General features: G+C 45.1%; 1 protein-coding gene across 3 annotated transcripts in view; it reads left to right on the top strand.

The window, feature by feature from the left end:
* KIAA0930 (KIAA0930 ortholog) overlaps positions 1 to 14,170 on the top strand; it is a 50,360-nt gene that overhangs the window by 16,940 nt on the left and 19,250 nt on the right. For 2 of the 3 annotated variants that reach the window (XM_075442749.1, XM_075442768.1), the window contains exons 2-4: positions 2,436 to 2,584; positions 12,530 to 12,637; positions 13,947 to 14,024. In XM_075442749.1, the coding sequence (XP_075298864.1) occupies positions 2,436 to 2,584; positions 12,530 to 12,637; positions 13,947 to 14,024 (335 nt within the window). The remainder of the gene's footprint in view (positions 1 to 2,435; positions 2,585 to 12,529; positions 12,638 to 13,946; positions 14,025 to 14,170) is intronic. The other variant, XM_075442759.1, reaches the window with a different exon arrangement.

Genomic DNA, 14,170 nt, shown 5'->3' on the forward strand with positions numbered 1-14,170 from the left:
TGAGCGTGATGTTTTATGCCAGCTTAAGTGCGATGACTTCTTTGCAGCCATGCAAATAAAGCAATTGCAGTGTGGCCTGGAATTAACCCGCACTGGGAATTCACTACCTTGGCCTTTTACTGTTCTCTCTCAGCCTTTTCATTAATGGCTTTTCTAAATATCCTCAACTATATACATATTTTCAAATACACTAGTCAACATCAAGTAGGATGGTATTCTGTACACGATCCATCAGTGGAATTTCATTTTGTTTTCAATATTGCTTTTGGATTTCATTGGAGAGACCTAAGATTTTGTTTTCAAACACTTGTTTGTCTAATAAAAAATTTGAAAGTCTAATCTGCTGCCCACCACATTAATTAAAGATTGGAAGAAAGATTTGGCTTGCAAATATTGTGCACACAATGAAGTAGAAAAATGTGCGGGGTTACACTTGTGGATTCGAAGGTTGATGGATTGCTTTATGAAGCCCTGAAGTTAGCCACCAGTGTCTAAGAAAAATTGTGTTCAGTGTAACGGTGTGTGTGAGCTTTCTTGGCAATTGACTGGAAAATTCTAAATTTCTAAAGCTTAATCCAGGTATTGCTGCAAATAAATCTCTGTTCTGTCTCATGCAAGATTTTTCTCTCTGCAGAACTAATTTGTATGTGTAGTGTCCCGCTGGGAAGGAAACACACCAGCGTGAGAGGTAGCCCGGGGCTGAGGAATGACGTGTTTACTCGTGTGGCAGCCAATGCCTGGCGTTTCGGGAGAGAGGTCCCTGTAAAGGATAGGTGTTCTGGGGGCCGGGTTGTCAGCTACGCGTGCGTACGTACACACTCCCCTGCCTCTCTCACTGCCTTGTACAGAACACTTCCCCTCTACTCTGCCCTGGTGAGGCCCCATCTGGAGTACTCTGTCCAGTTCTGGGCTCCCCAGTTCAGGAAAGACGAGGAGCTACTGGAGAGAGTCCAGCGGAGGGGTGCGAGGATGAGGAGGGGACTGGAGCATCTCTCCTATGAGGAAAGGCTGAGGGAGCTGGGCTTGTTCAGCCTGAAGAAGAGAAGGCTGAGAGAGGACCTTATAAAAACCTATAAATATCTGCAGGGTGGGTGTCAGGAGGACGGGGCCAGACTCTTTTCAGTGGTGCCCAGCGACAGGACAAGGGGCAATGGGCACAAACTGAGGCACAGGAAGTTCCATCTGAACCCGAGGAAGAACTTCTTCCCTCTGAGGGTGACGGAGCCCTGGCCCAGGCTGCCCAGGGAGGCTGTGGAGTCTCCTTCTCTGGAGATATTCCAGCCCCGCCTGGACGCGGTGCTGTGCAGCCTGCTGTGGGTGACCCTGCTTGGGCAGGGGCTTGGGCTGGGGGACCCACAGAGGTCCCTTCCAACCCCAAATGTTCTGTGATTCTGTGATCCATGATCCATTTCAGATTTTTGCTGTTTCCCAACCATATAATTTTTTTTTTTTAGTGTTTCTCTCTTTAAAACAGCTAGACTGTGGCTAACAGCTGCAGCTGTCTCTCAGTAGGTCTTTGGGGAGGGGATGCAATTAGTCCATCAAGGAGACTCCAGTAGGACTGAGGAGCGGTGGAGAAATTCAGCTCCCTTGTCACCAGGCACATCAGTGGTTTCTCTCCTTGTCTGTATAAGTTTTGGTCTTTAACAGTGTGCATGCATTATGGCACAGAAGAGATGGAGCATCTTTTGCTGTTTTATTATAGTGAAGGACTTTGAAGGGTTTCACAAAATGTGATGTCGCCTCTACTGTGGCTCCTTTTCCTGGTGAGAGGCCAACTGCCACGCTGATGTAATTTGTCTGTATCCTTGAACAAGACTTGGATGCTTCTTCCTCTTCCCATTGTTCCCATTCTGCCCAAGCTTTTTTCTTGTTTAATTGGGTTTCAGGACTTCAAAACTGCTTGTTTCCTTGAGCAAGAGCCTTGCTCCTTGTCAGAGAGAGGGTGAATTACAGTCGCCCCTGCATGGGTACATTCGTGTTGCTGTGTGTGGATTTAAGAAAGGTATCAGCTGCTAGTTTCTCAAGGATTTGCTCTACTCCCCAAGAGCAAATGAGAAACCTGTTGGCAGCTGATGGCTTCATGTCATTAACTGGAGCATATATTGGCACAACATTCCTTTAAAATTACTCGTTGGGTGCTTCCTTGATGTGTTCTCACTCAGGGTGCTGGTCCTGTCCTCCGTGGCCCAGGCATAGCCAGGGTGTACTCATGGGCCCTGACCTGTGTGTGTTGTGTACGGGGGCAGAGTGGTTGCCAGAAGGTGGCTTTGGTCGCTGATGGAACCTACTCTGAACTGTACAAGAGTATTTCTGCTGCAGCTGGGGTCGGCTGCACCATGTGCAGCAGAGACTTCAGGTGTCCTCTTCAGCAGAATCAAAAGTGACGTGCTAATTCCACAACGCTTATTTCTTCTTTCTTTTATGCCTCTTAGGGTGTTTCAAAGATGACCGTATTGTGTTCTGGACTTGGATGTTTTCAACATATTTTATGGAGAAATGGGCCCCCCGGCAAGACGATATGCTCTTCTATGTCCGTCGAAAGCTGTCCTACGTTGGTGGTGATAGTACAGAGGGGAAAAAGGTGAGTAATGATGTATTTTAACCTGGGAAATTGAAGGTAACAGGGGATTTGGCGTTCTGGAGTGTCTGACACATCTGAAGAACTGCAGACCAAGGATGGGGAATTTCCATCTCTGCCCACCACAAGAAGGTACGTGAAGCTGGCCCGTAGAGAGAGACTGCAGTTAATGCTGTGAACAGCAGCAGCAGGATCAGCGAGCTTTACTGTCAGAGGCTGGAGATCAGCGAGGTTGCTATTATGCTGCATTTAGAGGGAAAGAGGGGACATCCACACTGATTTTTTTTTTCCTTTTTAATGATACTGTATAAATTGAAAGATTAAATCTGTAGAAATGGAGGGAAAAGGAGGAGGAAGATGGTCACTCTAGTATTTCTAGAAGAACGCTTCCCGAGACACCAGAGTATCAACACCTGTACATGCAGCCTCCTGGAGCTGGGATACAGTAGTGACAAACAGCAGAGAAACAACTGTATTCTCATAATCTACATTTATGACAATATGCACTCCTCTAGAAGTACCGTTTCTTGAAAACACGTGATCAGGTTGCCTAGTGCTGCTGCACACGTGTTTTTCGATTACAGATTTAAGAAACTTCTCAGCATTTCATGGTAGTTTTCGTCTTCGGTGGGGGAAACAGAATCAAGGGAAATTATGGTTTTATTGGGAATTAAGGAGATGGTTGCAGAGGATTAAAAGCAGGAAGATAAATGAAGGAAGAAAGACTGGGGTTAACTTCCTGACGTATGTAAATAATTTACACTGTTGTTGAATCGCAGATATGTGTGTGTGGTGTGTGCAAGAGTGTTTTTAACCAGGTGTAGCCAAGTTCTCTGGGCTTACCTATAGTCACATGAAAAACCATGGTTGTCAACTCCCTTGAGAAAAGGATCCCAGAAGATTTTCCCACGTTTTTGTTGAGAGATACAGGAAATGGACAGAATTATCTTCTGTCTTCCCCCCCACCCGTCCAAATTCCATCATCACATCCACTAAGGAGAAGATGGCAAAAACATTTTTCTTTCTCTGTCAGATGAGTGGTTTAGCAGTCTTCAGCCAGTGTATCTGGAGCTTTAAGACTTTTGTAGGAGGAAACTTTCATCCTAATTGTTGTTTAAATGACTATAAATATGTAACAAACAATGTTGTGGCTTTGTTCAGCCTAAGAAAAGCATGGGTTGTTTAACCTCTTGTCCTTCCCAACAAGGAAGGTGAATCTCAGAGGAAGCCTAGTTGCTTAAATTCATTCAAAGACCCCTGGTCAATCTTTGGTTTACTTGTTAATCAGTTTAAAGTGTTTGAACCTCTTGTGGAGAGGAGACAGTGAAATAAACTCTTGCATTTGCTTTAAGAGCTTTATTTAAGCCTCCTAAAAGCAGCATAAGTAACTTTTGGTTTTTTGTGAGGGGGTTTTTGTAAGTGGTAGTTATTACAAATTCAGCATTAGTGAATTGCTTGCCATAACTAAGATGGGGAGCGTGGCTTATAGCACACACAGTATTTTACAACTCCCCCTTGACTGCGTTCTGCTCAGCCTCTGAGAAATGAACCTTTCCTGTGACTTTGAAGTACTTCAGATGCTTTGTGAAACCTCATAGTTTTCTACCATATTCTTTGGTATCTGTGCAGCTCTCCTCCTGTTTGATTTTAGCTGACTGCTTTGCAGTTCTAACTCCCTCTATCTCATTTTTGAGCCTGTCCTGTGCAGTGAGACACTGAACAACTATCCCTACTCTTTGAATTAAGACAAGACTTTATTTTCCTGTGTAGTTTTGGCTATTCTTTCTTTAAAGATGCATGTCAAAATACCAAAGTCATATCATTAAAAGTGGAAAAAGCTAGAGGCTGATAATTATAGAAGCTGAATATGACATCAAGCATCCCTGCCACCCACCAAACCGTGTGTGCTTGTTTACATCCCCAGAGGTAGACTGAAAACCCAGATGAAGGGGAGGGGAAGAGAGTTGCTTGGGACCATGAAGGACTAAAACCGGAGCTGCACTGTTGGCTCCTGCCTCGTGCCCACCTTTCTCTCATTTTGAAACATGAGAAAGGAACATTGCCATTATCAGATTGATATTATGATTTTCTGTAAGGAGCTCAACATCTTAAATGCAAAGATTTGGCTTTTCTTTTACAATTATCCTTCTCGGAAATTCCTGTGTTTTTCTCATGCTATTTTACTGATGTTTGGTTGTCGAAATACATGAATGTAAAGGAACTGCTGCTGAATAGCCTCTGGTCACAGTGCATTTTTTGCAAGGCCATCTCCATTTCCTATGTGTGCTGTGGCGGACGGTTTGGCACAAAGCTTTGTACACTGCCATGGGTGTGATAAGAACATCTCTTTCTCCCACAGAACTGACCCTGGCTGGCTGTGACCTGGAATGTACTCGTGACACACCTGGCAGGCTAGTGAGAATTCAGAGCAGGGAGATTTTCGTATTCTGTTCTGTTTCCAGAGCAAATTTGTGTCTGAGGCAAAGTGAGCGTGCGGCTGCAATACCCTTACGATGTCGCCGTTGGTGAGCTCCGGGCTCAGGCAGGGGGTGTGGGCTGCAGGGGCATTTTTAATGAATTGCTTTTTATTGCTGCCAGTCTCTGAAGAACTTCTCTGAAGCAGTCGAACAGGGTGGTGAGAATGCCTGGAGCAGAAGGGTACTTCATATGAATTGCACTGAAAGCCGGCGGCCCTGAGACACGTGGCTGAGAAGGTGCTCTGCTCTCTGCAGGGAAGAGAAACTTCACTGGGAAGAACAGAAGCCCAGACTTGATTTCCCCATCTGATAGAACTGCAATGAATAATTTGGTGTTGCAAGTGCATCTGAGTCACTAGGGGGTTGAGGGACAGAAGAGCCCTGCTAGGCTGGGCTTCACACCCTAGAACAGGTAAAAGGGTCTGCTTGGAGCTCCCTGAAGGTCTCCTCAGGCTGCTGGTTCAGCAGACCACGTAGCGTGTTTGATCTGCCAGTTGCAGTCTCTGCCAGCTTGCTTATTAGAGGTATGGAAATAGCTGTTTTCAGTGCTGAATTAAGATGCAATTGAATTGAAGCTCTGGAATATCGCAGTCAAGTCTCTAATAACATTAGTAATTAGGACTTAAATGTCTAATATATCCACCAGGGTTTTTTTCCCTCCCTGTGTTTTCTGGTCAGTAGCCCAGTTTATGCATTTCCACATTCAGCAGACATGACTTGAAATACAATGATTTATTAACGTTCTGTAATCTCATTTCTCCCGTGTCTGCTGCCTTCATTACTGATGTAGTGTGCCTTCCCTTGGTTTGCCAACTGTGCTCTGCAGCAACTCTGTGTTGCTTCAGGCACTTGGGCTTTATTAGGGAGGAATTCAGAAAGGCTGGGAAATAATATTATAGGAATAAGGTGGGAGAGAGCAACCTGTTACATCTCAAAATATTAGTTGCTCTGTGGTCTGGAGCCATGCTTGATAATGCTTAGATAGCCACATGTGTATCAATCCTTTCAGTTTTTGAAAGCTGATTTGACAGATTTGTGAAACGTTTGAACTGGGGAATGAAAGTGGATGCGATGCGCAGAGTGCAAGTGTCAGGTTCTGTCTAGGATTACTTTGCCAGTGTCTCGAATACAGTGGTTTCTTCCTACTGCTGTGGGTTTAGTTGCTGGGGTTGAGGGGGCAGGACCCCCCACAAAAATCCCAGCGGTGTCATTCGGTGCTGAGCTGCCTGTGGAGGTACAAAATATTGGGTGTCCACGAGTGAAGTGTTGGCTAGAAAATGGAAACGTGCTATGCTGCTAGTAATACCAGTTTGCTTTGTTAATGTCCATCTGGGTTATGGAAACTGTTTTATAAAAAGTATGAAAATCTGTTTATGTAAAGGTACCTTAGTGCTGAAGAGAGATTGTTAAAGTGGCAGGAAGTAAAACAAGCGGCTGGCAGGTAACGCGCCAGAAAAGAGCAGAACAACTACAGCTGTGCTTGGGGATGGATCTGGAGCTTGGGAGAGAAGGACACGAGTTCCTTTGGCCAATGAATTTAGAAAGACCATTTAATTTGGTTATTACTTAAGATACCATATTGGAATTATCCCTTTTTTGCTACAGGGAAGACTAGTAAAAAGAAATACTTGAACAAACGTGAGAAAGAGGCTTCTGATGTTGAAAGCCACTAGCCTTGACAATAGTTGGATGCACTGGGTGATGGGGGCTTTTAAAACTGTTCTGGCCAGCACACGCTGGTGGATAATTCAGCATTTTTAGAAGATGGACCAGTTTTTGCAATGAACTTTTTTATTTTGCTGATTTTTTTGCTGATAATTTGAAGCAAACCTGCAGTCCTGTCTGGTTTATCTGAAAGATTAATAAATGATTAAAAACCCCTCAAAACTAAGTATTAAAGAGCTTCTTAACATAGTGGAAATAGGCATGACAAGAACCAGAGGCTGGCAAGAGGAAAGGAGCTGAATTAAATGAAGCTGCACGCTTTCAGCCAAGAGGATGGTTAATCATTGGAAGGAGTTCTCAAAATAAGGTGTTTTCCCAGGCGCTGTCTATCAAATGTGAATAACTGGGCTTTGTGAAGAAGTAGCAGGGTCAAAATGTCTGTGATGCGTAGGAGGTGAGCCTAGCTCTTGTAGTTCTCCTTCCTAGCCTTAGCTTGGTGACCTTGTGACAAGTTGATAAAGGTAGCACGATGGATTTCAGCTTGCTGAAACTGTAGAAGGGTCACCATCTTGACTTGAATGAGGAAATACCCAGGTTGGCTTTTGGATTTCACTGGGAATAAATAATTAGTATTTACATAGTTCTTTCCATTAATAAATTTTCACACTTGCATGTCTCATCTACAGCCAGATGAACAAGCATAGTCGTGAGGCACGGCCAAGTGAATCAGCAGCAGACCTGGAAAAAGACCCAGCGTCCCCTGGGTCTCCGGCTGGGACGGACTTGTTTTCTTGGGAGGACTGAACAGGGTGTTTGAAATCCAGCCTGTTCTCTAGTCCATATTATTCCTTAACTCCAGAATGCCAAACAGGACAACAGGAATTAAGCTTAGAATATCACAAAAATGATGTTCTGATGAAAAGCGTGAGATACACGAAGAAATTATATTTTATTTTTTCTATTTTATATATATATTTACATATATTATTTTCATATATATATATTAAAAACTAGGCTCACATTTACCATGCAATTTATATGTAAATATAAGGGAACACATCTGTAAGGCAGATATTTCTCTTCATTTAGGAAGTGCTGTGCTCAGCATTCCAACACTGACTTACCTAAACTCACAGAATGGTTTCTGTTACTGGGAACTTCTCGAGATCTTGAGAGCACTCCTGTTTGTTGGTGTGTGAGCACTTGGAGCTCAGAACAGCGAACACATTGGTCTTCTGTTTCTCATCCTGTCAAGCACAAATGCCTGCATTCGCTTGAAATGATTGACTCACATATAAAAGGTTAATACTTAGCCCTTGATTTTTGGATTTGGACTTAAACGAAGAAAATCCCTTGGTGGCAGCTAAGGTAGCTACTTCTACAGTATTTATGTGATCTTACAACTGCAGTTCTTTTGCCCATGAGGAGCGTGAGTAATGGGGCTTTCTGGGGATTCAGGTTTTGATTTTTCTTCCTGGCATATATGCTGTTTGATAAGCATACAGATGCTGAGCGAGCTTCCTTTGGACATGGACACATTAGGTCAGCCTACCAAGAAATTTAGATTGTTGATTTTAAACAATAGTGACTAAGATACATGGAACACAGAAAATTTGTGTTTAAAGTTCTTTGTGTGAGGTTTTTAAATTTACTTTTTTTTTTTTTTAGCAATTGATTTATATGCCTCCTGTATTGGCTAACGCTGAACAAATGGCTGCAGGGTCTGACTGGAGTCAGCCCCAGTCTTTCCTACGTCCTTGGCCTCGCCTGGAACTCCACAGTGTGCCAGCAATAGCAGGATCATTTGCTACGAGTTGAACCTTTTGATTTATTTCACATAATATCGCATGGCCGCCTTCACGTGTCCAGCGCTGTGGCGGCAGAGGGGAGCTGAGATTAATGTGTGAGCTACAGCGCTTGCGTGGGAAATCGAGCCCCTGGCAAGTGCTGTTTGTTTTGGCCAACCCAGATTTAGCCGTTTTCTTGATGCCCAGGTGCTTTATGGACACCTTTTTGCTAGTTGTGGAAGAATTGTTTAGAAATGAGTAAAAGAGATGTTGCAGGTCGAGGTGCTGATGAGACAAGAGCTGAGATTTGTGATTTGGGTGCTTGCACTGTGAAGCGTATTACCAGTCAGGTGGGGAGCGGCGGTGCCGCTGGTGACAGCACCCTGGCAAGGGCTCACTGCGTTTTCTAAAGCAGATCCTTCAGTGGTGTGGAGGTCAAGGCATCCAGAACTACTGGCTGCCATGGCAAACACTGGATGCTTGGTGCAACTGCTGCCGTGGGGCTGGTTCGTTGCCCTGAACCTCACTGAGGATGCTTACCTGGGCGTGAGCAGAAGCTGCAAAACGTGCCCAGCAGATGCCAGCACCGTGGAGAGCGTGTGGAAGTCCATCTTCTGACCTGCTGAGGGTGGATGAGTGCTGTCTGTCACTGCTGGCTGTTGGTGGCTCCTTTCTGGGAAGAGGTCACCCCTGTCCTGCCCCGTTTGACCTGTTGAACGGAGATCTATACCCTGTGCAGTTTGTTGCCTGGCAAAAAATAGAATTCCTGAAATTCTCTCAGTTAATTTCCTTTGGAATACAGTGTGGCTTGAGCACTTGGCTCGGGGAACAGCCGAGGCGATGATTTATGTGATGCACCCACAGGTTGTACTGCCTGGGAATCCTACCCTAAACTAGTGCATAGGGAAAAATGACTCAAAAATGGCCCTTTTGCTGTCATTGTCTGTGACAGGACTGGGGAGGCGTTCCGTGAAGGAGTCGTCATGCAATGGCTTCGTAATTGCTGGGGAGAAGCAGTTCAGCTGTGAATTAATTTCACCAGCAGGAAAAACCCAGTGGCTGACTTCTGCAGAGGGAGGTTGATTAAATGTTGTGGTTTGGAGACGATTAAACTCTACCTGGGTTAAAATCAAGGCTCCATGGGTATGGATGCAGAGGAGATGGAGGTGGTGTCTGCTGAGCATTTGATCTTGCATTAGTTAGACCTGGCATCAGTTAGAGCTGGAGTTTTACCCTGCAGTTATTCACTCCTGCCTTCACCCGGTCCTTCAGAGACAGGATGGCTTTTGTTCCACAGGGTATTTCTGGAATCTCACAACTGTGATGTTTCTGTGTTTTTAGGCACAAAAGTGCAAATATCACCTTTGTTTATTTGGAAATGAATTTAAATTAGATTATTTCCTGCAACTGCACACGTGTTTTTTTACAGTAACTCTCATTAGTTTGTGTGGTTATGTTGCCGATAGAAAAATTTATAGTTAGGAGCTTTAGAGGAAATAAGAATAAAACAGAGGAATGATGATCTGTGAGTCTAGGCATTTTAAAAAGATATTTGTAAGTTTAAAAATTAATTACAGAAAGCAGTGCATTTGGCTTTCATGGTATCTGGTGATAGTGTCAATCTTGAAATATTGTACTGTGTCACTGTTCGGCGTGGCTTAGCGCGGTGGCCGGCAACTGAGCACTGGAGAGCACTGCTCGCCTGTCCCCTTCCTCCCCAGCAGGGTGGGAAGGAGAACAGACAGAGGGTAAAACTCATGGGTTGAGATAAAGACAATTTAGTAAGACCACAAAGGAAATACTAATACAACTGCTACTACTACTACTAATAAATACGCAAAACAAGCTGTACACAGTACAGTTTTCTCACTGCCTGATGACCAGTTGCGTAGCCAGTCCCTAAGCAGGATCGTGGAACCGCAGGTTTCCCACAGCTCACAGATTTTATGGGTTTCACAGAACTTGCCAAACTCACTGAAGAGCTCGAACTCCCAAAATAAGAGGAGATAGTTGAAACTCTGGAAAAGAGAAGATTCCTGCCCCCCGGCCAGCCCCCGTTCCTAAACCGAGCGCGACGCCCATGGTGTGGAATATTTCCACTGGCCAGCGTGGCCATCTGCCTGGCTCTGCTCCCTCCCAGCTGCCGCCCTCCTCCTCATCAGCTGAACACGGGACATTGGAAAAATCCCTGGATGTCTTAGTGACAACTGAAAACATCAACGTTATCAGCATTCTCCTCGTACTAAATCCAAAACGCAGCAGCTACTGGGAGGAGAATCAGCTCTACCCTTCTTTCTCTGCCCTGACCAAAGCAAAAAAAGGTTCATGAATTGCCTTGTTTACAGCTGTGTCAACTGGTCACAGTTTGCAGATGTTTCTTAAACATCTGTTGAAGTATGTTATTGTGTTAACAAAAAAAGATTTTTGACAAACAAAGCGAAACAAATGCTTTTCCAGGTATTCTGCCAAGATAGTGCATAGCTTTGACATGTGTGAAGTGTGCTAGTTGTCACCCTGTTTTTTGTCACACACCAGTTGAGACAGTAAGCTGTGCTGCAGATTTATGTTTTTTTTAGCATCAAACTACTGTTCAATTCTGCGTACTATATCAAGTCAAGTTTTATATTTATCTCGGTTGCTTCAGTCTGTTAGCCTTGGCAGAGTTGTTTCTGCTTTCGGAGATTACTCAGGGTTTTCGCTTGCGTGGTTGTAGTACAGCTGAAAATCTCACATGTGCTTGGGTCCAGTCAGTACTGTCAGTGTGAAACCTTCTGGAGAGGGGTTACCAAAATGTCCTCTGTGAGACATTAATTAGTGCACTTTGTCTTTCCGGAGATTCCCACTCCAGGGGGGAACAAGCAACAGCTACCTGCTAGAAGATGTGGAGCATTGGTCTAGTGCCATGCTTGGTTCCAAGGGACTGTGTTAAGAGAAATCCATATGTGTGTGTATCCTTGATTCTACTGATTTCATTTTTGCTAAATCACACCCAAGGAATAAATGCAGCTGGTGTCAAAAACTGAGATTCCCCTACGCAGACCTGCCTTTCTCACCTGTTCTCCTTCACACCCCCTGTGCCCCCAGCTTCACTTCCATACAGAGCCTTCACAGAATCACAGAATAGTAGGGGTTGGCAGGGACCTCTGTGGGTCACCCAGCCCAACCCCCTGCCCAAGCAGGGTCACCCAGAGCAGGGGGCACAGCACCGCGGCCAGGTGGGGCTGGAATATCTCCAGAGAAGGAGACTCCACAGCCTCCCTGGGCAGCCTGGGCCAGGGCTCCGTCACCCTCAGAGGGAAGAAGTTCTTCCTCGGGTTCAGCTGGAGCTTCCTCTGCTCCAGTTTGTGCCCATTGCCCCTTGTCCTGTCACTGGGCACCACTGAAAAGAGCTTGGCCCCATCCTCCTGACACCCACCCTGCAGATATTTGTAGGCATTTCTAAGGTCCCCTCGCAGCCTTCTCTTCTTCAGGCTGAACAAGCCCAGCTCCCTCAGCCTCTCCTCGCAGGAGAGATGCTCCAGTCCCCTCCTCATCCTTGTAGCCCTCCGCTGGACTCTCTCCAGTAGCTGTTCATCTCTTGAACTGGGGAGCCCAGAACTGGACACAGTGCTCCAGATGAGGCCTCACCAGGGCAGTGTAGAGGGGAAGGAGAACCTCCCTCGCCCTGCTGGCCACACTCTTCTTGATGCACCCCAGGATCCCATTGGCTTTCTTGGCAGCCAGGGCACGCTGCTGGCTCATGGTTAACCTGTCGTCCACCAGGACACCCAGGTCCCTCTCCGCAGAGCTGCTCTCCAGCAGGTCCACCCCAAGCCTGTACTGGTGCCTGGGGTTGTTCCTCCCCAGGTGCAGGACCCTGCCCCTTCCACGAGGGCTGACCTTGCGTGGTCAGCAAAATCCGATCCTGACAGAAAAATACAGCAGGAAGCTACACAACGTGCAGCTTCTGGTGTCAATTTTGTGTTTGTGCATAGGTACCTGGAAGTAATGTTTTTCAAGGAGATGTGGTGTTTTCTTAGCAGGTTGAAGTTGAAGTTTACCGGAGAGATTCCAAGAAGCTTCCTGGCCTGGGAGACCCTGACATTGACTGGGAAGAGAGCGTCTACTTGAACCTCATCCTACAGAAGGTAACAGTGATCTTATCTAATTTTCATGGGCTATTTGTGCTGGACAGGTTTCAGAGCAGGCTTTGATCTGTCGCCTTTCCTCCCTAGCTTGGGGGATTTGAACGCTTCTGGTGGATATAAAGAAAACACAGCTTTAATTTTGCCTTTTAGAGTCTAAATGAACGTAAACTGAGGTGTTTAATGGTTTTCAGCAGAGTCCTAATAGCTTTCCTCAAAAATCTTTATATACATCCAGTGAAGCTGGGGTGAATTTTATGCTCTGTAACACAGTTTTGCAAAATGGAAGGCTTTGTCAAGTTTAATAGTATTTGAGAATGAAGGAGACTGTTGGACAAGCAACATTTCCGATAAAGTTCACAATACTGGTGCAGCTAAGAGACAGAGCTGCTAAGTGGAAATGCAGTGAAGGTGTTGTGTGTTACACTAGGAGTTTGCTGCTCTTGACGTCAGAACTTTTATTAAAGTTTTGTTGGTGGAAACATGAATCTAGAACAAATTATTTCTTTAATTAACTCATAGGTCGTTTAGTTGTTGCATGTGTTACATTGGTGCTTAGGGAAGCTGAACGTTACTATAGTCATCCGAGATCCCTTAAAAGTTTTGTAGATTATGATCTTGGAACGAGAGACTGCTGGCTCATTGCATATGTCCTGGAAAATAAATTGTTTTCATTCTCTCTCCTTCCTCCCAAAAGTCTCGTTGCAGAACTCCTCTGCAGAGAGCAGTTTCTGCCTTTATTTGATGCTGAATAAAACCAGAATGTGTTTACTACAGTCAGAATTCAGCAGTGCTGTTACAGCTGGGCATTGCAGTCCAGAGCTATCGTGCTTACCCCTTACAAGTTCTTTTTCAGGTTGTTTTGCAGGCTGTGTTAGTGGTTTCTGACCTCTCTGATGTGTTGCTTGTGTTCATTCGTGTCTCTGTTTTTCCCTTTTCGAAGCAAGGATGTCTTTTCCATTTCTGCCTTGAAGTGTGCTTATGCGTGTGCGTCATGCTCATTCCCCCAGCCGACCAGTAAGCTGGTGTTGAACAATATGGACAGGAGTTTCTTTACCCATAGGCTCTGCACCTCAGCAAGCATCTGTGCCAAAGATTGCAGTATTATGGAGTTAATAAACAAACGCAGTCTTGAAAATTGTAGGAGCTTCAGCATAGTAAAGAGAAGAAAGAAAAAGGCAATAGCACAACATCTTAGTTTTCAGCCAGGCAGCTGAAAGAATTAAGACAGAAAGTGTTCTGCTTCATACACGTGAATGTTTTGGTTTTCTAACTCTAAACCTTTATTCCTCTACCTGGTGCCCTGTTTTAGCTGGATTATGTGGTGACATGTGCTGTGTGCACGCGCTCCGACGGAGGAGATATTCACATCCACAAGAAGAAGTCTCAGGTGAGGTTGCGCTGTTGCTACTGTGCAGAAGAGACTGACATCCAGTATTGCTTAATCCTAAAAACTCTGTTGAAACCGGGGCAGTGCTGCTCGGACCGTGCTCTGACAGATGCATCCATGTGAAGCACCTCGAGTCTTTATCTGGT

The sequence above is a fragment of the Opisthocomus hoazin genome, chromosome 1 (genome assembly GCF_030867145.1).
Source record: "Opisthocomus hoazin isolate bOpiHoa1 chromosome 1, bOpiHoa1.hap1, whole genome shotgun sequence".
Classification (NCBI taxonomy): domain Eukaryota; kingdom Metazoa; phylum Chordata; class Aves; order Opisthocomiformes; family Opisthocomidae; genus Opisthocomus; species Opisthocomus hoazin.